At 50.0% G+C, this 24,749-nt stretch overlaps 1 protein-coding gene across 3 annotated transcripts in view; it reads right to left on the bottom strand.

The window, feature by feature from the left end:
- Positions 1-24,749, bottom strand: part of NSF (N-ethylmaleimide sensitive factor, vesicle fusing ATPase) — a 75,856-nt gene that overhangs the window by 50,340 nt on the left and 767 nt on the right. For 2 of the 3 annotated variants that reach the window (XM_038162896.1, XM_038162895.1), the window contains exons 1-4: positions 15,724-15,894; positions 12,015-12,100; positions 3,860-3,959; positions 994-1,033 (exon numbers count right to left, since the gene is read on the bottom strand). In XM_038162896.1, coding sequence (XP_038018824.1) covers positions 994-1,033; positions 3,860-3,959; positions 12,015-12,100; positions 15,724-15,879 — 382 coding nt within the window. In that variant the 5' untranslated portion in view covers positions 15,880-15,894. Of the gene's footprint in view, positions 1-993; positions 1,034-3,859; positions 3,960-12,014; positions 12,101-15,723; positions 15,895-24,749 lie in introns of those variants that run through there. The other variant, XM_038162897.1, reaches the window with a different exon arrangement.

The following is a 24,749-nucleotide window of genomic DNA, read 5'->3' as shown; positions in this document are numbered from 1 at the left end:
CAGGACACACAGCCACACACTCCTCAGGTCCAGCCCTCGTCATCCTGACACAGGATGCAGCCATCAGCTCTGCCCAGAGTCCCAAAGAGAGAACTTTTGAAGCACTGTGAGCTATTCCAGAGGCAAAGCAGTGGCCTCTTGAACAGTGTGCTCCAGTGCAGACAGCAGGATCCCAGCAAGGCAGAGGAGGAGCTGCCCTCTCCAGGAGCACAGAGGTGACTCCTGATGGTCCCAAGAATAAATGGGATCCATTACTTGAACCTGCTGCAGCAAAGAACATGGAGACCCTCCTGTAACTCCTGCTGCCAGGAGTCTGGTCAGCATTCCAGCAGCTACAGACAGGTCCAACACCCTTCTGTAGCTGACAGTGACCCAAGCAGTGGGTGTGTGTGACACACAGCACAAAGTGACAAAAGAGCTAACTGCTCTCCTCCAGACATTCACCATGGCTTGGAAGGCCTGAGGAAGATTTGAAATAGGAACAGAGATTCACCTCAGCCCTTCACCTTGCTGCAGAATGTTCTGGTCAGTTACTGGTGCAAACATCAGTGCTGCTCCCAAAGCTCAGCACTGCAGGGCACACTGCTGCTCCTGGCTCTAAAACATCCCCTTTCATTCCAGGGCTGGTGCCAAGAAATTCCCCAAGGACAAGAGCTGTCCTCTGTTAGTGGGAGTGTTCTCCAGAGACCCGGAATAGGCTATCCAGGGCATGTTCAGTGTTCATATCTGCATGTGGACACTGACATCCCACACACAGCCAGGCTGAGATACCAACAGGTATCTGGAGAAACTGCCAAAACAGTCTGCCCAGGCCTGGAAAACGTTAAAAGCAGAAAAGCTTCAAGAGGAGAGCAGCTCCTTCATTAACGAGATCCTCACATCACCTGGAGAAGGACTGGAGCTCTGTGAGTTCCCAATCCAGTTTCCCTTCAGGATGGAAACATGAATTCAGCTTTATGAACACATCCCAATCGCTCTGACTGACTGACTCACCATCGATCTCCTGCCCGATGGAAAGGCCGGCCCATTTTCTCTGAAAAACAAGACAAAAAGGTCAGAACACCTGTCCTGCAGAACACCTGTCCCTCAGAACAAACACCCGTCCCTCAGAACAAACACCTGTCCCTCAGAACAAACACCTGCCCTGCAGAACAGCTGCCCTCTCAAAGGCAGCCTCCTCACCCAGAGGAGCAGGATCCCCCAGAGAACCTTCAGCAGCAGAAAAAAGGGGCAGAATGGAATAACCCAAAGACCCCCAAATTAACAGGAAACAAGTCAAAAACATTGAATAATCTCTCCAAATAATTCTTGGGATCTCAGAAGGTTGTTCTGTCCAGCCTCCTTCAGGTTGCTGGTCTCCCCACCATCCTGGAGGCAGAAGCTGTGGTGCTGGATGGAGCTTTTTGTCCTTCTGCTCATTTCCTACCAAAGCCCAAGTTCTGAGCATGCACAAGTACCAGAATGGCTATTACACACCCCACAAGCATTTTAAAAGCATGTTCTAATGTACTCCAAGGTACAATATTAGCTGAACCAAGAGAACCAGTAAAAAATGAAACTGTTCCAATCTTTTGGTCCCTTGGAAATTCCTTTAGGGAGGCTTGTGCTGCATGGAACTGCAGAAGTGGGAAACGGTTCACGAATTATGTGACACCAAAAAAAAATCTATAACCTTTACAATTCCAACAGTTCTGGCTTGATGACTGCAAGGATGTGGTTTTCCCAGTGGCTGCTGCTGTGTTACAGACTGGCTGCAGTGTTTTCTCAGCCCTCATCACAGCCTATGCCACCTTCACAACCCCTCAGGTAACAAACAGAGGCACCAGGCAGGTGTAGGTGTCATTACAAACAGCTCTGGGGAGATCACACTTGAAAAGCTGAAGTTTATGGTCATTTGTACTTGCCTTTTTGTCTGGGAGAAGGAACACAATGACTTTGCTAACAAAGTAAACATTTCCCCCTTTACACCCTCTCCAGTATCCACAGAATCTCCTGAGCTGGGAGGGACCACAAAGGATCATCCAGTGCAGCTCCTGCAGACATCCCAGCAATCCCAACCTGTGCATCCCTGGAAGCTCTGTCCAAACCCTCCTGGAGCTCTGGCAGCCTCGGGGCTGTGCCCATTCCCTGGAGCCTGGGCAGTGCCAGCACCGCTGGGGGAAGATTTGTCAGGATCTCCTCTGTGGCACGAGATACAGCTCAACCCCCATGCTCACCTGGCTGGTTTCTGCTAAACGTTTGTCGTCACTGTACAGCAATTTGTGGTTTAGGCTCTCAGGATACCAAATTTGTCACAGCTTTCAGTGTCAGGAGTCAAGAATCAAGATTACCACAGAATAAGGGTGGTCAGGAACTCCACGTGAATGGTGAGTGTACAACAAAGAGATGCTCTGGAGGCCTCAGAGCACAGACATCCCTGAACAGGAGCAGTAAACACACAGGGGGTATCAGACTGACTGCAATTACCCAAGGATCTGGGAAATACTGGGAATTTTAAAATTAAAACCCAGTATCAGGAATGCCCCAATGCTCAGAGGGCTGAAACAGCTGTGGAGACAGGCTGAGGGAATGGGAGTTAAGTCTGGAGGAAGCTCTGGGGGATCTCATTGTGGCCTTTGAATACTTAAAGTGGGCTTAAATCCTTTTAAGGGGACAGACTTTTTAGTAGGGACAGTAGGAAAAGAAAAAAGGGAAGTGGCTTTAAACTAAAAGAGGGTGAATTCAGGGTGAAAATGGTAAAACCTTGCCCAGAGAGGTTCCAGGGAACATTCAAGGTCATATTGGACAAGGGCTGTGGACAAAGTGGTCTGGTGGGAAATGTCCCTGTTCAGCCAGCCTTTAAAGGCCCCTTCCAACCCCAACAGCTCCATAATCCCATACACCAAGCATGCACCTCCCGGAGGCTGCAACACTCCCTGCACAGCCCCTTCTCCAAGGGGAGCACCAGCCCTCACCCCTTGGCAGATGGGCTCTCCTGGCTCCACAACAACCCACAAATACAAAATCAACCCTCAACCTGAGAGCCCTGACCTGAACAGCACCAACATCTCCTGCTGGGCACCAAAAACTGGTGAACATAACATCCCCCACCCACTCACTGGGACACACCCAGTTCCAGCAGCACATCAAAAGGCAAAATGTCATTTGGGGGCTTGTGCCAAGATGTGCTGAGAAAAAAAAAAATCTCCTGTGTTTGCAGCACAGAGACTGGGCTCTGGAGCAGTGAGATAGGAAAGCACTGAATCACACAACTGCTGTGGGTTCATGGGATGAGACTCAGTGTGAGCAGTAAAAATCTACAAGCTTCATTTTTGATTTAGAAGTTAATTATATTCATTATTTATTCCAACCATCGTTTAACATCTGATGATGACTTAATTAAGAAAGAGGAGACAAAGGGGTTTGGGGTTTTTTTATGCATTTCATTGCACTTTTCATCTAAAAATACTAACAATGACTGAATGTGGTCAATAAAACTTCCAGCAGGTCTTAAAAATGAAAAACACAGCTAAGAAACCCTTTAAAGTCAAGGGAAAATGGAGAACAATAAAGATTCACAAGGAAAGGCAGATATTGCTTAGGCTTTTCTTTTTCAAATAGTTTCTTCCTGGTGGATTTTTAAAAGGTTAAATTACACATTTTCCAGTATCTTTATCCCACCACCATGCACTAAAAATATATCAGAGCAATATAAGCACAGTCACTTCAGTTGCAGTATGAGTCTCCTTGAACTTCTGCTGGCAGAAATCAAATTTGCAGCATACTTTTAGTCCAATTAGAGAACTTATCATCCATCCTGACCCTAAGAGAGATATTTTGCTTATTGTGTAGCAGAGTGGAAAGTCCAAGCATGCCATACCTGGGGCAAGCTGAAGGCAATGCTGCCAGGGACAACCGAGGGGTGGGTTCTCAGCGTGAAGATGTACTTGTGGTTGGGAGAGGTCTTCACCACAACATGTCTGGAAAAGAGATCAGTATTTTATTTTGATCTGTACCACGAGGGTTCTGCATTGCTCACAGGGCTGTGGGAGCTCAAAAGGAACACCCAGCTTATCTCTAGGGCTACACAGGAAAACCAAAAGCATTAGAGGCACAGCCTGACTCAGACACCCAGCAGGGTGACAGAGCCCACCACCCCTCCCTGGTACAACATGATCTCAAAGCCCTACTGCAAAACTCTACTCCAAAAATCAATATTTACACCCCCCAGTAGCCATTTACTTCAGGATTGCACTGTGCAAATGAGAGAGAACCAAACCACAACCACAACCACCACAGTTAAAAATCAACACAGGTTCACATCTCAAGCATTAACACCACAGCACCAACATTTTACCCCCATACAAGCACCATCCCCAGCAGTGATGCCAACAAGAAGTAGATGCAAAGCCCATACAGGGATCTGAGTGTATTGTTTGGAAATTTGATTTAAAAAATGGGAGGAATTCCTGTACAAAAAGTAAAATCACACAGGCCCTGAGGCTGTTCCTCCTGGCACAAGTGACCAGCTGATCTTGAACTCATCTGTGTGGCTGGAAAAACAGCACCAGTGCTGGAACGTGGGAAAGGACCCACATTTTCCTGTGGGAAAGGACCTGTGGGTGCTGATGGACAGCAGGTGAACAGCAGCTGATGTGTGCCCAGGTGGGCAAAAAGGCCAAGGGCACCTGGCCTGTATCAGAAACAGAGTGGCCAGCAGGCCCAGGGCAGGGACTGTCCCCTGTGCCAGGCACTGGTGTATCTGAATAAATCAGGAAAAAGCTCCCTCTTTACTCACACAACTGGTTTTTATCCCGTTTTACAGACCTCGTGGGTGACTCCAGTTGGTCAGCAGCTTTCTTGCCAATTACTTTACTAGTTAGCAACAAGCTGTCATTCTGTACTGACTGGTCACTCAAACCCCCAGCGTGCACGTGCAGGGAAAGTTGTTTATAAGAGACAGTTCTCATTTTTCTATCTAACAGTATAAAAACAGTTTGTACAGGTACTAGCTGTTTTTCACCCAGGAACAGATTGTTATGCTAATGAACTGCTCACACCAGGATTGCTTTCTTATGGAAACTTGCAAAGTGCTACCTTGACACGGCCAGCCACTGATTTTAGGAGAGCAGGCTCGATTTTATGAGGCCTTTCTTTGTAATTTTTCTACCTTATTGCAACACTGGTGAGGCTACACCTCGAGGACTCAGGTCAGTTCTGCCTCCTCGCTGCCAGGAAGACCTTGAGGGGCTGGAACATATCCAAGGAATGGAGATTGGGGAAGGGTCTGGAGCACCAGGAGTGGCTGAGAGAGCTGGAGGGGCTCAGCCTGGACCTTCTCACTCTCCACAACTCCCTGACAAAAGAGGGCAGCCAGGATGGGAGGGGGGCTGGGCTCTGCTCCCAGGGAACGGGATGAGAGGAAATGGCCTCAAGATGTGCCAGGGGAGGTTCAGATTGAACATCAGGAAGAACATCATGGAAGGGGCTGTCCAGGGAGGTTTGGAGTCCCCATCCCTGGAGGTGTCCAAGGAACACCTGGATGTGGCACTCAGTGCTCTGGGCTGGGGACAAGGTGGGCATTGGGCACAGGTGGGACTCAATGACCTGGGAGGCCTTTTCCTCAATGACTCTGCAATTCCACCACAGAACAGTTATGAAACCAGAGAGTACAAGCAGTCAGCAGCAGACACAGCAGCAGCCATGGCATGTGTCTGTCTGTCACACTCAGAATTGAGGCTGTCAGCAACAAAGATACTCAAAAGCTGCTCAGAGCTTCCTCAGACTATGCCTGATAGCTGTTATCATGTGATAGGCAGACAGCTTGCTGGCATGAGAAAGCAAAACCAAAGGAGCCTGGGATTTGTGTGCTCTGGCAGCGGGGTGGTGGTGGAATCAGGGTCCACCTCATCTTCCTCTCACAGCTGCTGGCACTGTGAGCACCCTTGGGTTCACAAGGCACCATCTCTATGGGATTTCACCCCTCACCAACCCCAGGGCCAGCAAGGGCAGGATCAGCCACGCTGGCAGCCAAGGTGCACGCTCCTGGCCCTCCCCTCTCCCTGCAGCCCCTGTTTTCCAGGCACATATGCTCCCTACACTGCCATTTGCACATGCCCAGCCAATCCAGCAGCATCCAAGTGAGGATCTGCACTGGCTCCATCCTGTGTGCAGAACAGCTCCAGCCACACCACAGGAAGGAGCACATGGCCCTTGGAGACAAGAGGAAATGTAACTCCACCTGGGAGCCACGGCAGCCCAAACCTGGAGCCACAGCAGCCAAACCTGGAGCCACAGCCAGCTGTCACCTGCAAAGCCCTCCCGGACACTGCTGGCACTCGGTGGCCTGGCAGGGTCAGAAGCGTTTTCAACACACCAAAGTGACAACTGAGCTCCCAGCTCAGGCAGACACTGAGCTGAGTCCTCACTGGTTCTGACCCAAAATCACCCAGCAGCTGCCAGGACACCCTTCCCTTGCCTCCTCCTCCTGCCCCAGGCACAAATCCAGGAACCTGGCGTAGGTGGTGAAGTTCCATACAAATGCTAAGGGGAGGACAAGGCATTAATTGGTGCTGCACAGCAGCCAGGGAAGATTTATGGAGATTGGAAGACAGCAGATGTCACTCCTGCCTTCACATAGGAGGATCCAAGGAATTACAGGCTGGTCAGCCTCACCTGACTCCCTAGGGAAGTGATGGAGCAACTAATCCAGGAAGCCAAGCAGATTAAAGCACAAGAAAGTGACTGGGAGTCACTCTGAGCATGGATTTAGGAGTGGTCAGCGTGGATTTACAAAGGAAAATCCATCCTGACCAGCACAGCAGCCTTCTCCAATGAAATGGTGAGCTCTGGGGCTGAAGGGACAGCTGGATTTATCCCAACACGGGCAAACTTTCCACACTGCCTGGCACAACCACCCTCAGACCCTGCTGTGATACAGACTGGGCAGGGAGGGGCTGGAGGCTGAGCAGCTGCACTTGGGGCTGCAGCCAACAGTATCAAATCCACTGCACCTCACTGGGATCAGCCAATCCCACGGCAGGAAATCACTGGGATCTGCACATCCCACTGCACCTCACTGGGATCTGCACATCCCACTGCAGGAAATCACTGGGATCTGCAAATCCAGCTGCAGGAAATCACTGGGATCTGCACATCCACTGCAGGAAGTTACTGGGATCTGCCAATTCCACTGCAGGAAACCACTGGGATCTGCACATCCCACTGCAGCTCACTGAGATCTGCACATCCCACTGCAGCTCACTGAGATCTGCACATCCCACTGCAGCTCACTGAGATCTGCACATCCCACTGCAGGAAATCACTGGGATCTGCACATCCCACTGCAGGAAATCACTGGGATCTGCACATCCCACTGCAAGAAATCACTGGGATCTGCCAATTCCACTGCAGCTCACTGAGATCTGCACATCCCACTGCAGGAAATCACTGGGATCTGCCAATTCCACTGCAGCTCACTGGGATCTGCACATCCCACTGCAGGAAATCACTGGGATCTGCAAACCCAGCTGCAGGAAATCACTGGGATCTGCACATCCACTGCAGGAAGTTACTGGGATCTGCAAATTCCACAGCAGGAAATCACTGGGATCTGCACATCCCCCTGCAGGAGGACACTCCAGGAGTCCACATGTGGCCAAAACTATTTTACCCCTTCATTCTGAGCAGCTGGAGGGACAGAGCTCCTCAGCCAGACCACAGGGGACACACCTGGGTGTGCTGCTGCTCAGAGGGACCTCGACAGATCCCAATCAAGCTCAATAAGGGAAAATTCAAAGTTCTCCACCAGGGAGGAACAATTCCATGTCCCAGTGCAGGCTGGGGGCCAAGAATCCCTGGGAACCAGGTGGACAATGAGCTCAAGAGGAGCCAGCAACACAGCCCTGCAGCACATGTGGGTAAGATCCCCTTGGGCTGCATTAGCCAGGAACAGGATGCACTGGCACAGGGTGCCCAGAGCAGCTGGGGCTGCCCCTGGATCCCTGGCAGTGCCCAAGGCCAGGCTGGACAGGGCTTGGAGCAGCCTGGGGCAGTGGAAGGTGTCCCTGCCCATGGCAGGGGATGGAAGTGGAAGTTTTCAAGGTCCCCTTGCAGCCCAAGCCGTTGGGTTATTCCATGAGCAGGGAGAGCACCAGCAGCAGAACAGGCAGTGATCCTCCCTGGATGGACCAGTGCTCCAAGGACAGCTCATCTCAAACTGAACATGGGTAAAGCAGAGAGCTATCCAGGAGAACAGGACTGAAGGCAGGAGTTTTCCACCACAGCATCAGCCTGAGTAATCCAAATTAGTACGGACACACAACCAACTGGAAAGGAAGGTGTGACACTGCAAAGTATGAGAGAAACATGCCCAGAGGCAACAAACAATTCCAGCTACAGTTCAGAAATGCTTCACCACAAAATGCACCTGATGACAACTAACACCTGACTGGAAGCACCTCATGACACAGGAAAAGACCCAAAATTAAAGCTTTTTAAAGTCCCAAAGGGGTCCTCAGCTGTGCACTCAACAATGACTTCAACATGTAGAGATCCAGCATCTCTGCAGGAAGAAACAAACTCCATCACTGCTGGGCTTCACTTCAAAAACCCAAAATGCAAGAAAATGACAATACCTGGTAAAAATACTGGGGAGGAGTATCCACAAAGATTTGATTACCAATTAGGTAATTACAATTACCAAATATTTCTGGGATATTCCATTCACCAGAAACATCGCCAGCAAAGCAGAAAGACAGCAGAGCTTGGCAACAGACAAATAGATGCCAGAAAGAAAAAACAAAGAGAAAAAAAATGAAAAAAAAAAATCAGCTTTCTGAAAGGCAATACTAGGAAAGGTTAAATCCTGACAGGTTCTGTGAGAAAAATCTGCATAAGACATAGGAACAGCCATGTTTCTTCTCAAAGACAGCTTCCAACAAGCTGTAAGCAACCCATGCACTGCAAATGTTCAAAATAAGGCAACAGCAGAAAAACTAAATGCACTTTCCTACACTGATGTTCACCAGGAAGGAGCTGAGAGCTCATGGAGACACAGGGGGGAAATCTCAAACTCATTAAGAGCTTCTGCTTATCCACGAACAAAAGGAACAACAAATCACCAGGGCCAGACAGCTCCCAGAGCTCTCCCAGGAGGAACTGCTGCTCTGTTCTGTGTGTAAATCCTCGCCTGCAGCTGTCAGATCCAACCCATGTGCTGCCAGCTCTTAGGAAGGGCTCCAGGAAACCGGGCCCAGGAAACTGCTGGGAAGTTTGCTGGCCAGGCTGAGCAAACCAAGAGAAACTCCAGCAGACATGAATTAACCTGTGAGTGCATCAGGTTTCGTGTTGAAGCATGAGCAGGGCTCCTGTGAGGGAGGGGATGACTCAGGTATCCATGTGGAGGTGCCAGCAGGGATCTCATCCCATGCAGTGCATGTTTGGAAACCCACAGCAATCATTCAGCAAGGGCTCCTCAGAAAACTAAACTGGCCTGGGAGGGATGGGCTTCCCATGTGAAAGGGAACAAGCAGTTCTCAACAGGAACAAAAACCTGTCCTGACTGCTGTCCCCTCACAGCCTGGCTGTGCTCAGAACTGGTTTCTCTTTCCAAACTGCACCAAGAGTCCTCAAAATAGAAGCAGGACACAGGAGCTGAAGATGGTGCCACTCCCTAAACCACCACACAGCACACACTGGGACCAGGCAGTGCATGGCCTGGTGTGAACTCGCCCCTGACTCATCCCTGCCCAGCTCACGAGGTGCAGGAAGTGAAGCGTGAGAAGACCATCAGCAGCACCCTGGGGTTAAAGCATCTCCCTGATCCAAGGGCAAGCTCCAGCTCTACACCCCCAGCAGCAAACAGAGCAGAGCCCTTGTGGAGGTACCACCAAAAACCCTCCGGAGCAGGCGGCGTGGGGAGGGACCCGAGCCAGGGGAGCTGCAGCAGGGCTGGCCCCAGGGAGCTGCAGCAGGGCTGGCCTCAGGGAGCTGCAGCAGGGCTGGCTCCAGGGAGCTGCAGCAGGGCTGGCCCCAGGGAGCTGCAGCAGGGCTGGCCCCAGGGATCTGCAGCAGGGCTGGCTGCAGGGGAGCTGCAGCAGGGCTGGCCCCGGGGAGCTGCAGCAGGGCTGGCCCCAGGGATCTGCAGCAGGGCTGGCCCAGGGGATCTGCAGCAGGGCTGGCCTCAGGGAGCTGCAGCAGGGCTGGCTCCAGGGAGCTGCAGCAGGGCTGGCCCCAGGGAGCTGCAGCAGGGCTGGCCCCAGGGATCTGCAGCAGGGCTGGCTGCAGGGGAGCTGCAGCAGGGCTGGCCCCGGGGAGCTGCAGCAGGGCTGGCCCCAGGGATCTGCAGCAGGGCTGGCCCCAGGGAGCTGCAGCAGGGCTGGCTGCAGGGGAGCTGCAGCAGGGCTGGCCCCAGGGAGCTGCAGCAGGGCTGGCCCCAGGGAGCTGCAGCAGGGCTGGCTGCAGGGGAGCTGCAGCAGGGCTGGCTGCAGGGGAGCTGCAGCAGGGCTGGCTCCAGGAGAGCTGCAGCAGGCCTGGCCCAGGGAGCTGCAATGCAGCACCAGCTCCAGCACTGCCAACACCAGGAGCTGCCTGTGCTCCCTCTGACACTGAGCAGCCATCTGCAGCATGTGCTCCTGACCAAACACACTGCTGGTGTGTGAGCACCACTGCTAGAAATAAACAGCTCCCAGGGGCAAGGGAGCAGCCAGAATCACATCCAGCCTGCTGAGCCAGCACACCCCAGGGCACTGCTTCCTGCATGCTGCCACAAATGCCAGGAGAGAGGGCTCTGGAAGCAAAAGGAGCACAGCCAGCTGCAGGGCTGGCAGCTGGGTCCCTGCAGGACACCCATACTGGAGGAAATTAAAGTTTTTATAATGCATGAGGTACAATGCTCAGTTCAGGTATTTTTGTAACTCAATTACATTGAAAAAAAATCAACCTGGGGGAAACCATACTTTGAAAAGACCAGGACACTTTTCTGCCCAAGCAGACATTTTTGCCTGCTTCTGACTCTAAAAGTTCTGCTGAGTTAGGGGTGGTTTTGTTTGGTTTTGGCATTTTCTACTCCACTTGGGCTCATGAAATCACAGTTCAGGTCACCCCTCCAGAGCCAGGCCAGCACAGACAGGCTGAACACATCCCTGCATTGCTGCAGCTCAGCACTGCTGTGCTCTCCACCCTCAGCAGAGCTCACTGGGACAGGTCTTTATACAAAGGTGGGCAAATCATTCAGTATCTCCTTGAACATTTTTCTCATTTTTCAAACCCAAGCCCTTCTGCCTTGTGGCGCACGTGATATTCCCTTTCAGCTGAAATTAATGACTTCTGTCCACAACCTACACACTAAAATCTGTCAGAGCTTCCCTAAAGCTGCAGCAAAGCAAAGAATCTGAGTATGTGAATTGGCTTCTGGTAATCCAAAACCCTTCTGTGTGGGATGAGCTGCACAATGCAGGTGTTTTGCACCTAACAGAAATAAACCCCAGAGTCAGGTTCCATCAACCACCCCAAAACTGCAATTAAAGAATCCAGCTTGTTGTGCCCACACTCTGGCTGCTTCTCCCTTTTGTTCTTGTGCATGAAAACTCCAAGAACAAGAGAGAGTTCTCCTGGCTCTGCTCAGCACTCCCATACGATGTGAAAGTGAGAGGATGCCCCAAGTAACACAATAAAATGAAAAAAAAAGTTTTGAAATAGTTCAAATATTCTCACTATGTAACAGGAAACAACAGCAAAACCAAAACAAACAAAAATTACCCAAGAATTATTTCATTTAAATGATTATTCTATTAGTTAAGCAGATGCCATTCCCAAGAAAGAAATACTTTAGAGAAACAGCCACCGTTCCTCCAGCATCTGCCATTTCCAGAGAGAGCCACGCTGAAAGTTCTGATCCCTGAAGACACACAGGTTTCGTTAATCAAACTGCCGTGTTCACCTTTCCAAGCCTGAAATGTCATTCCCCCTCCACACAAATTTTGAGAACAACTCCTTTTTGGTTAGAAGCTGGAAGAGCAACAGTGCACACTTACTGCCCAGACTGGAAGTCCTTCTCGTTCACCACAGCACAGTTGGTCAAGGACAGCTCGTCAGTGGGACACCTCGCTGCTTGCATAGGCTACAAGAGAGGGGTGGAGAAAATGTCAAATACAATTCTGGTTTTTCCTTTCCCAAGCCAAGCCTCAAGACTTCTACAAAACCACAAAACAGGTCTCCTGGGTCCTGGCACACTCCCAGAGCCCACTGGTATCAACAAGCTCCTCTCCCAGCTTCCTCCAAACATTCACAGGTACTTGTATCCCAAAGCTCTGCATTTTGGGACAGTTATGTACTTTGTATTTTCTACCCTAGCTACCCAAATACTTTAAAATCAGCTGGAGAAAGCCTGCAGGGCAAACACTGCTGACTTGCAAGTGAACCCTGGCAATGAAGCTTCCCCCAGTGCTGGCACAAGGCAGCAGGTAATCAGCATTCCCTGGAAGGTGTTTCTTGCACAGCGACAGGGCACTGGGGTTTTCTGGAAGCTGCTAAGTAAAAGCAGCCTGGAGTCAGAGCAGCTCCCCTACAACCCTGTCTCAGTGCTGGGCTGGGTCACAGAGCCCACGCAGGGAGGAAAGGAGGGATAAAGATGGGACCTTCCCTCTTCCCTGAACATAACTCAGAAAACTGGAATTTCAGCACGTCCATTCTGCATAAATCCCTTCACCCAGTGCAGTACAGGGCAGCACTGAGAGTCCACAGGAAGGTTTGACCTCAGCCAGCTGCTCTCCGACCCCACAATCCTTTTGCACTGCTTCTCAAAAGAAATATCACACGTGAGTATTTTCCACTCGACAGGAAACATCCCAGATCCGTAACACACAGAAGAAAATTAGGTAAAATAGTTAATTCCATCCTATCACTATAAAAAAATTACTGCAACAAATCTTGTGGGGGAGTCCTCCTCCTCTTTTTATTCTCTAATGTCAGAGGACCAATCCTTTTTCAGGAGTATCTCTTCGTTTTTGTCCCTTCCACTGTTATTCATCAATCAGCAATTAAAAACCAAAATAGCAGCACTCCCAGCCCAAGCTGCCCATCCCCATCACGAGGCAGGATGGAGCACGGGGGGAGCACAGCAGAGAGACCTCAGCCCCATCCTACACCCTCACCCCACCTGTTCCTGCAGGATTATACCACAAAACAAGGGCTGAACGATGAAAATTGTGATCAAAATGCCTCCAGAGGGGGAGAAAGGGATGGAAAAAGCAGGATGTTTCTGTCATTAGCTAGGGACTGAAGACATTTCACCCGGGGAAAAGCTGAACTTGCTCCCCAAGGTGTCATTTGGAGAACCAAAGCACAGCTACCTCTGTCAGATACAAATTTGCAGGCAACGCAACAGAAACTATTTGACAGCCTCAACCTATTGCTAAAAGTAATTCAGGAGGGATTTTCTCTTGAAGCACCTTTAAATCCCAGCAGCAAGCACAGGAAATGCACTGATCCCAACACACACATCTAAATCATTCCCCAGGAGTTACTGCCCTGCTCAGCCTTCCTTCCCCAGCCCCTCTGGGACAGGAATCAGAGAAATTCCCCCCCAGCCTGCTCTAAAGTTCAGATCAACTTTCATGGCACGCTGTGATTTGCCTCAAGTACTTGCTATTTAGTAAAGGACCAAATCATTACTTTCACTAAATAATGCTCAATTGCCCCTGACATAAGTGACAACCAAAAAAGATCTCATTTTCAGGACCGAAGCAGATTTATCCACCTGAATGCTCAGTGTAATAAAAGACTCAAATGTTCTTGTAATAAAATAGATGACATCAGTGGATTTATGAGATGCACAGCCTGTCTGCTGAGGCCCCTAGGCTTGGGGCACTTCACAGCAAACATTCACCATTTTATCACTTCTGCTCCCATCTGCAGGGAACGGTTTTGTGAAGGACATGCCCTGATAAAACGCATTACAGGGGATATTTCTGGAGCAACGTGGACACGGAGCTCCTGGATTAAACCTTTTTACAGCTCTAGTCCTCAAGTGCATTTTTAATCCTCGGTGACAAACTGCTTCCCAGCTGCACTGGAGCACAGAGCTGCGGGAAATGCAGGAACAGCAAGGAGTGCATTCCAAACCCAGCAGCGACTGCGGGCTCTGCAGCACAGCAGAGATGATGGCACAACACCCTTGGGTGTCTGAAATAACGTGGCTGCAGCAGCAGCACAGGCCGTGCCAGCCATCCCAGAGCCCAGCTCATCCTCCTCCTGGGGTCTGGCAGGAGCCCATTTCTCCCTGGCAATGACCAACATCTCAGGCAGCACCTCTGCTCCCAGCCCTCCACTACACACCCTCCTCAAGCTCCAGGATTCTGCAGATCTTCAGAAGGTTATCTATATTCTGAAAAGGTTTCAACATCACACAGCTGCAAGACAGGGGTCTCACTCACAGGCATGGAGCTCCACAAGAGGGCAAGGGACAACTTGAGGAAATCTGGTGATGAGGAGGTGACAATTAAACTGGAAATCACCCAGGCAGGAAGGAGGAACATGCTGCAGTGGGGAGCTGCAGGGGCTCCCTCTTACCTGGCCTCCCCACAGAGCTCATACCCAGAGCTGGTGCTCCAGGGATGGATCCTTGTCTCTGTCAGGCAGCTGAGCTGCCACAGCCAGGGCACAGGCACAGGCTGCTCCTGAGGGAGCTTTCCTGGCACAGTCCAGGGCTGGAACACACATGGCTGGCATATGCCAGTGGTGCTGCTGTGAGGAACACTTTAAGCTCTTGCAGTTTGGGTTCCAGCTTCCCAGGACAGCAGCACAAGGACTCCAGAACTTGCCCCTCTCCCCTCACTGCCATCCCACACCACAGCAGGGTACAGGGGCAGGAAAATCCTTGTGAGCATTCCTAGGGATCTCAAAGAATATTTACACAAACTAGTTTTAAGCAAACTGGCAGGTTACTGCTGGCAAGCAGGCAAGACAGCTCTAACAAAGCAGAGAGCAAGCTCCTGCAGGTGACAGCAGATGCCACCTGCTGCAGTCACCCCGTGGCACTGCCAGGCAGAAGGTGACCCACACACCTCACAGGCTGCTGTTACACCCACGCCCACAACATAGATAGATCTGGCTCAAAGAAGAGAAATTAGGGTTAAATTAGGCAAAAGAATCTTCCCAATACCTCCAGGTATCGTTCTGGTTTATGCAAAGAGGAGACTCCAAGGACAGCACAGTCCTGAGGAGGTGACTGCACACTGCTAAAGCATTCCCAGCATCCATCAGCCAGGCAGCACCTGCCATCAAACCCAGACCTGTTCCAGCATTCCTTCTGATTGCCAAGAGGAAAACAAGACCATACGATGCACTGATAAATCTCACCCTGAGAGACAAACATGAAGGACCCCACCTCTGGGTTTGTGACAAAGCAGGAACGTTGCCTCAAAGCCCAGGAGGCTTAGTGACACTGGTATATTTTATTTTTACAAAGAAAAGTTGCCCTGAAGACCAAACAGCTACATAATAGAAACAATCACCACAACATCTGATCTTTCAGGGATTTTTTTTTCCAAAGCTGCAAGGACTCTTTTTCCTCCACAGAAAATACAAAACTCACATGCTCACAAAATCACAGAATAGCTGGGGTTGGAAAGGTCCTCTGGAGATCATCCAGTCCAAACCCCTGCCAAAGCCCAGAAAGCAGTGCTGCTATTTGGATATTTTCACACATACACAAAACACACCTCTCGTGTTTTGTCAACTCACCTCTTGTGAATCATTAAGGGTGATGGTAGAGGAAGCCAAGGAAAAACATGTTTCTCCCCACAGAGATAAGGTGGTGGTAGTGACTGAAGAGCATTGCTGACAGCTGGTACTGAGAAGAGCTGAAACATTAAGTGCTAAGGCAAAGATGCTCCTCATCCAAGACAACTGAACTCATTTCATTTCCTAATGCTGAGCAAGAGATTATGAAACAGCCTCTAAAGCTGAGGCAGGTTTGGTTCTGTGCCCTGTTCTCACATGGCTTGTACAAGACAAATATTGTTCAAGTAGTACATGTGTAAAAATCTCCTTTGTGTAAAACAGACACAGACACACATCCCATGTATATGCAGGTGCACAGAGATGGAATTTCTGGCCCACAGGTGCTGGCAGAGGAGTGTTAGGAAATGGCAACTCTGGGTACCAGACATTTCCATTTCCCCAGCAGAGCCCTCTGCCAGCTGCATTGAGATGGGGATCCCTGCTCCAAAAAGCACACAAGCTTTCCTGGAGCAGCTGCTGGGCATCAAAGTCTCTCTGAGCCCAGAGCCTCAGCACCCACAGAGGGCAGAGAGGTGTAATACACCTGCAGAGGTGTAATTCCTGCTGAGCAGTGCAGTCCACACTCCCCAGAGCCCCAGCAGAGGTGCCTCTGTGGGTGGAACCACGGCTGACTCCAAACCAAACCCTCACCCACCACCACGGGTCTGGCAATAAAATGAAGTTTGACGACTGACAGGAAGAATTATGATGTCAAAGGAGCTCTGAAGATAAACAGGGAACTGACACGATGAATCACAGATGCTACACGTTTTCCAGGAGTATGCTCCCGACAGGAAACGCACGCACAAAGCTCTGCCTGTATCTCCAGATCCCAGGGACACCAGAGGTGGACATTACACCTGGGGACACAGGGGACAAGCAGCAGCTCCAGCAGGAGGATGAGCTGCAGAGCTGGCTCAGCACCTACCAAGCTCCCAGCACAGGGAAGCCCAAGGACTGTGCCTGCTCTCTACATCCATAACACACCACGGAGCTGAGCAACAGCTCAGCAGAGAAGGACACAAGAAATGGCCATAAAACAGCAACACCAGCAGAGCTCCTGGCTGCCAGGTAAGAGCGGGTTCCTGACCTGGAGGGAAAGCTGGCTCTGTGGCAGGGAGAAACAGTAACGACAAAACCAAGACTCCTCTAAAGAACAATTCAGTAATATTCATAAAAGGAATGACAACACACTGTCACCATCAGGAACCAGGCTCAGGAACACAAGTTGTCCTAAATGCTGTGGTTCTAAATAATTTTAAAAATTAACTAAGAAAGTTTATTAGCTTGCAGAGGGTTTTTCTGGACATGTCAAAAAAAACCCACTGAATAAAGCTTCTATATTTCTGCAGCCACAAGAGGAAATCAACCTACAAGGAACTTTTTGGATCAGCAGGCCTGGCCAGACAGGCCCTTCCAGACCTCCTGGCTGTGCCAGGATAAGCTGCTGTCCTTGGAACACGCAGCCCTGACTCCCTGCTCAGGCCCGGCCATTCCACCTACTCCCCATGACCTCTATTTGTTTGCTGGAAGCTTTTATTCTCTTCAGGAAGGAGCTGCATTCTCTCTCGACAACAAACTCAGAGATACCAATTTTCTTCTCCTAAAAAAGAGGAACGCTTCGGGAAGCTCACATCTCAGAAGGAATATTCACATTTTAGACAAAGGCAGGGAACACTGAGTGAGCAGTCACCAAGGCAGCCTCAGCACAGGGTCCAGAGATGCCTGGGTGAGATGGATCCCTCCTCCCCACGCCGTGAATCAGCCCCCTATTATCATGCTGCACCGCAGAAACCCAAACAGCTCCGAGGAGGAGAGAGGGAAGAGCTCCCACCAGCACCTCCTGCATCAGCTGGGGCTGGAAATGAAACAGGGGATGTTCCCCTGCATTGTCTGCCCGTGGCAGTGGTAACATCCCTGCCTGGTAAGAGCTCTCCTCCAGCACAGACAGGAGCAGGACACAGGAAAGTTTCAGCTTCCGCATTTTCCAGATTCTGCACTGCACTAGTATATAACTCTGTACTTCATATAAAGTGTTAGCAAGTTCTCTTCACAGCTTAGTTGGACAAAACAATCCTTTTCCAGCCCAAGAAGGCCCAAAAAATACAAACAACAGTGAACTGAGGAGAGCAATCTGGGAGGATGGGACTGCATAACCTGAAGCTGTAACTGGACAATTAACCCCAACAAAGAAACGGACCAAAACTTATAAAAGTGTGAAAACTCGTGACTCTGAGTCCATCTCGGGTAGAGCCACAGCCAGGCTCTTGTACTGCCCAAGGTGTATCCTTTGAAGGCCTTCTAATAAATCCCCACTTTATTCCTTTAACACTGCCCAGCCTCTGCTCCAGGGAGCCTCTCAAGGCACCAGCCAGACACTGTGCACTGGGCACTCCTTATCAAACACTCAACACATTTCCCAGTTTCTGTCTCTGAGAGCAGCCCTGCACTCTCTGGGCCTGAGTCGGGAAATTACTGCCCATCCTGGCACCCCAGAGCCACTTTATCAGGGCAGAAGGGCCTCTCCCACAGCTAAAGGATCCTGGCTTTTACTGCTGCTTCCCTTTGTTTGCAAAGCTCAAATGAACTCAGGTCTGCAGGGGCAGCTCTGTCACTCCAGCGCTGTTTACCTGCGGTTACCAGGTGCTCTCAGCTTTGGGAACCCAGCTCTGCTAGTGCCAATATTTGCCAACATCACAAGAAAGACAATTTAGAGTCCCAAGAACAAAGAGTACCAAGGGTTTGCCTGACCCAACAGAGCAGAAGAAACAAGAGTGCCAAAGGAGAGCTTCTCCAAGCAGAGCATCTACAGAATTACACAGGTTGCTCTGTGTCGGAACTCAGAATGTCCCACAGACATTCTCGGATGTTCCAGACCCAGGTCAAAAGCATCTGAGACCCTGGCATGCAGCCAGAGACCCCTGTGGCTTTGAATCTGACCCACGGAACAGTTTACCAACTTTGCAGGAAGAACAAGAAGTCACACAAGTTTAGGTATTGTAGTAGAAGTAGTCACGAAGTGAAAGGAAGGATTTCTGAGTGCTGTACAGGGGGGTTTTAAGCCTTGAACACAGGGGTCCAAGTTTTGTACATGGGGGTCAGGGGTTCTAAGATGGAGGGATTTGGGTGTGCCCTGTCCTCTTTCTTTCTCCTTCCTAGCCTCCATGTCTTTGGTGATGTTGGCACTCACAGATTGGTCTAGAGTAGAAAGTCACCATTCAATATAGACAGGAGGCATTGGGGAAAAAGTATAAACATGGAACACGTAATGTGTGATATAAAAGATGGCACCAGCCCCCTGGGAGGGCAGTGTGCCTTTGTCTGAGCTGCTGAACGGGCCACAGCAGTTCAGGAGAAGAATCTTTTAGATAACCAACAATAAACTACCTTGAGAACAGACAACAGAGGACTACTGAGTCTTTCTTCGAAGGCACGGGTTGGATGAGGGACTTTTCCATCTTTTGGGGTCACCCCAATCCGGGGGTGAAACCCCACAGCTCTGCCCAGAGATGTCCTTCTCCACATCAGCTGATTTCAGGAAATGCACCTGTACCTGAGCTGCTGTGCCACAGCCAGGGAGCTGCTCTCTGCCAGCTCAGCAGGAACAGCAGCTCCACCTTCCTGTTAAGCAATCATGACCCAGGATATGTGCATTTTAATTAACACATCCATTTTTTGAGTGCATGTTGCCTCACATTCCTTTCTCAAGCCAGGATGATCAACAATTTAATTACAGGGAATTGTTGCTTGTTGTGTTGCATCTAAACATCTTTAAAAAATGCCAAGGGAATGAACCAGCACCCATCAGAGTAAGGTGATGCAGGTCACAGGATTTTGCCACATGAGCAGCGAGGACACCTCATGGATGCAAATTTCATCCCGTTTATAGTTAGAAAAGTTACCTGATGGCAACAGGGACAATGTGAATATCTGTTAATATTAAAAATATCCCCCTTGGAATTTGCCCTGTGAAAGCCCAGGCTGCTGCTGTCCTGGCACTGAACTCCCCATGACTCTGAGGTACCAAACACCACACAGCCACCAGCAGCTTAAGATGCAGCAGCCTGCAAGCAGTGCTCTATTTTTTACAGAAAAAAGCACATGACACAACTCCAGGGCATCAATTACTCCAGATTTTTTGATAGAAGGTCATTGCTTTATTGCATCCCAGGAGACCAGAGAAACGTGTTAAATCTTTTCATACTTCAAACCTTTGCCCTCCCTGAGGGCAGGATCTGCCTGCACAGGGAGGAGCAGAGCAGCAGTGCCTGAGGAACTGCACACCCAGCCTTGGTTTATGAGCAGCAGCACAATCAGCTGGCTCAGACACAGCTCCAGGGCACTGCAACAGAAGCTCTTCCATTCATTTTAGCAACTGGGCTTCTTGTTGGGCTTTTTCTGTTCACAGAAGTTCTCCAACACAGCTCTCTAATTCCTGGAGGTCTGAAAACCTTCTGGAGATGGTCAACATGGGTGTTCCATCACAAAACTCTGGTCTCTGCCAGAGAACCTCCCTGATGTGAGGCAGCATCCTGAACACATCGTGCAGAGCCCCCAGGCTGAACCTCATCCTTCCAAAAGCCACCGCAGTTCCCTGTCCCACTGCTCAGGGGTGTCACTGCAGCAGCTCTCCCTAGAGCTTGTCCCCTCCTGCACTTGTGAGAGCACCTGAACATTTCCACCAACCCTGGATCAAAAAAAGATCACTCCGTGACTTGGGGACTGACATTTTAGTTGTTTTCATGAATCAATGGTAATTTCATTGCACTGAAACCACAACCTGCCTGGTGGGTAATTCAGCAAAACAGACGTGCCACTACCTTCTGGCAACTGCTTTTCTGTGGACTCAAGCAGATCTGCTTTTATGGCAGAACTTCTTCCAAATTGAGTCAGGGTTTACCCTGAGCCTGAATGACCTCTGTGATCTGAGGCACAGAACCCAGAACAGGAGAAGAAAACAGAAGATCTTGCTGTGCCCTGGGGCAAAAAAAAAAAAAAAAAAAATCAAAAGTAATACTTACAAAGTTCACACTTTAAATGATCCTTAAAAATATTCTCTGATTTTTTAAAATAACTTTTTCCTATTAAAAAAATTATTACCTGAGTTTAATTATTCTGGCAGGTTCACATAATAGGTGTGACACACCAGCACCCCAAAAACTGGAGATGGAGAGGCAGCAGTGACATCTCCCTTTGGCAGTGACTTTTTAAGCACAAGCTTAGGACACACTGCTTTTGCAACACTGAGCCAAGCAACAAATTAATCAAAGATGAAGGGCCAGATATGCCCACAAACATTCACATGGTCTTCAGAATTTTATTCTACATAATTTTAGAATTTTTAACAAGCTCTGTGGTTTTCTTTTAAATAATTCAGCACGGCAGAAGTCCTGAAAGCAGGCCACAAGCTGATTTGTGATGATTCCACGAGGCAGTTCCGAGGTTGCAGAAGCGATTACAGAAACAGAGATTCAGACAGAGTTTTCTCCCATTTCCCTGAAGCGTTGCTAAAACCCCATTTCTTCACATTACACGCTAGGAAAGACTAAAAAAAACTAAGTGACGATAGCAGGAACAGTACCAGGCTGCACGAAGGAGCTAAGTTGATTCATAAACCTTTCTTTAGTTGCCTGACAACCCCTGCATCTCTGAAGGCTGGTTCCATATGTTATCAGAAATCACCTTACAGCTTTAACCCATCAACATAAAGCCCAGTCCCCATTATCTCAAAGTCCCTACCCCAAACCATCCAACCTAAAGGCACATTGTCTACATTTTAAGTACTTTTAAATAGTTCAAGCGAATAATAAGCCAAATATTATAAATTGTCTAGTGCTGTTTCAGGTATATTATAGGCATTAAATGTTAGGAATTGTTCCCTGGGAGGGTGGCAGGCCCTGGCACAGGGTGCCCAGAGCAGCTGGGGCTGCCCCTGGATCCCTGGCTGTGCCCAAGGCCAGGTTGGAGCAGCCTGGGACAGTGGAAGGTGTCCCTGCCATGGCACAGGGCTGGCACTGGGTGATCCTTAAGGTCCCTTCCAACCCAAACCATTCTGGGATTCTGTGCTGGCTGCAGAAAGCACGAGAGAGCAGGGTCAGGCCAGCACTGCCTTTGGCAGCAGAGCACCAAGGGCCTCAGTCTGTCCTTCCCACTCCTGCTGCACCTCTGGATCCTGCGCCTGGTGTCACCAGATGCCAGCAGGACCCCGTGCTCAGTCTCAGGCTCTCGAGAGGAGTGACAGCACCATTGTCACTGCAGGGTCAGACACCATCCAGTCCCTGAGTGAATCCAAAGCCATTTCCAACCCAACACAAAGGGAATCTCTTCTGAGGAGCCAACAATGCAGAGTCTGCTCTCACTGGGCTAAAGGCAGCACTGCCCCAAAGCAGCCCCAAACATCAGAGGAACAAAAATGGGTGTGTTACACGAGGGACCCCCCCTAAAACAGCCATGATCTCTAACCATGAACTGTTACACAAGTTCAGCTACTACAAATCCCATATTCCTTAGAGAAAACCACAGTGCCTCTGCTGTGGGATCCACAAGAGCACCCTGCACACACAGGGCGTCAGAGGAGCAGCACTGACCCACCTGCCCCAGCCCCATGGAGCTCTCCAGCCTGTGCAGACACAGGCAGAAATGCAGCTTGTGCTGGATCCACTCACTGGAACAAGGCACAGAAATCACCTGGCCTTTCTAGATGCCTTTGGGAACTAATTCCTGATGTAGTTCAAATCAATTAGGTACAGACAGCCCCAGTGAACTTCCAGAGGTCCACTTGGCACAAGAGGTCCGTAACCAGCTGCAGGCACAGCAGCTTCCCACCATTCCCTCTCGTGCAGATGCCTCACTGCTCTGCCTGCGTGCCTAATGATCCCCATGCAGAGATACAGAATAAATTATTACAGAAACAGCCATTATTTCTAATCACCATAAACTGTTTTTCCTGTAAACTTCAATCACTGCTAATCACCATCTCTTCCTTGCCATGGAGAGACCCAGTGCAATTAGGGGAGCAGAGTAACATACCTGAAACAGCATCACACAATTAATCAGATTTGGCTTATCAGTCACCTGAATTATTCAAAATGTTACTACAAGTTTAAATATTTTGTCTCTCTGGTACATCAGGACAGCCATTCATTTCTCCCTGTGAGAATGTACAGCACAAATCAAACCACACCAGTCCAGCAAAAGAGATGAAGCTCTAAATGGCATTGCAGAACAGATTTGCAGGGCAGGAGGAGTCGCTGAAGCTCCTCTTCCCATCTTGCAGGTTGAAGCACCTGTTAAAAACGCCGACAACAGAACAGCACCTGCGTTCCAGCATCAGCTCACCTGTTGTGCCTGGAGCTATCACACACCTCCATCCTCCCACAGCCTGCTCTGTGCTCACCAGGGTCCCAGCCCCAGGGTGCTGCTGCCTGCTCTCCCTGCTCCTCAGCCTCCCCACGGGCCAGCTGGAAGGAGCACGCAGCTCCCTTGGAAAGCATTCGAAGGGTCAGACCCAGCTTGGAGAGTGAGATGGAACACTCAGCTTAAGGATTCTCTCTGCAGCATTAAACACCCTGATAATTCTGCAACAGCTGCATTTGTAGGCAAATCATGAAAACACTGAATTCTGAGAAGCTTCCTGATAACCCAAGGAGAGCATCACTCATCCGAGTGCCAGATCAGGAGGCAGCTAAACATCAATCTTTCCTTTAAATTCACATAAATCCCCCTTGCCTTCACCAGGCTCCCAGGCTGGTCAAATAAAGGCATGTTTGTCTCACATTTTTTTAGTAGCAGAAAAGCTCAAAGCAGAAGAATAAAGTTGAGGTTGATCTTTCTCCTTCCTCCCCACACCCCCAGTCACCAATCCCAGCACTCAGCATGCACCAGGCCGTTCCCTGGGGACACAGCTGGGAGGGCTCAGGGGCACTGCAGCCAGGTTGGGTGAGGCCCAAGGAGTCTCAGAACCACATCCAGTGTGGGTAAAATTATCTCACCACTGACCAGGGTGCTGGGCTCCTGCTCTGGGCAGCAGAATGCTGAAAAAGGCCAGCCAAGGCTCACAGCTTTCCCTGGGTAAGGGCAAAGGCTGAGATGAAGAAGGTGCACGGAGAAGGGGAGACCAGGAATGTGGAGCAGAGGAAGAGTTCTTCACCACAACACGTGGGGTTTTTCTCAATTACTCAGCACATTTCAGGGGTGGCAGTGGAGCACCTGTGATGCACAGCACGTCAAGGGGCCACACTGCTCACCCCTGCTCTGCACCACAGCCCTGCACCAGCTGCCCTCCATCCACCAGCCCAGCACGGTGCACAAAGCACTGGGAAAACCAATTCCCCAGCATTTCAACCACTGAGTGACTTGGCCTACAGACAAGATTCCAGCCACGAATGAAAAATGTGACTTTCCCAGGCTGATACCCAGCAAAGCATGACTGAGCTCCTGGCAAAGAGCAGAGCAATCCAAACGCATCCTGCAGCACCTGGACACTGAAAAAGAGGGGATGTGCAGGCACTACAAGAAGGGATTGCACAGTCAAGGCTGTTCCTAAACATTTTAAAGCCTTTCTGGCCATTTGCTGATGTGATCTATCGCTAATAAGGGATTTTTTTTATTGTTTAAATTAATAGAATAAAGCCACTGCACAACCCTTAAGGCGTTTCCACACAACAAAAGGTGGACCCACATTATAAAACAGCACCTGGCTGGTTCCCATAGGAGAAAATCTCTCCGTATCCCACGGCACCAAGGGGTCACCAGAGCTTCACAGCACCTTCAGGGCACCCTGAAATCTTGCTGCACACCCCATGGAGACAGGAGCACCCCAGACTCACAGAGGCCCCTCAGGGAATCCCAAAATTCTGCCCTACATCCCAGAGCACCAAGGGCTCACCCCCTGTCACAGCATCCCTAAAGGTCCCTGCCCACAGGGAGAGGGGTCACCAGAGCTTCCCAGCACCCCGGGCACCCTAAATCCTGACAGCAGCACTGAG

The sequence above is a fragment of the Motacilla alba genome, chromosome 27 (assembly GCF_015832195.1).
Source record: "Motacilla alba alba isolate MOTALB_02 chromosome 27, Motacilla_alba_V1.0_pri, whole genome shotgun sequence".
Taxonomy (NCBI): domain Eukaryota; kingdom Metazoa; phylum Chordata; class Aves; order Passeriformes; family Motacillidae; genus Motacilla; species Motacilla alba.
Note: the sequence above shows the minus strand (reverse complement) of the source record. Positions and strands in the feature narration are given on the sequence as shown.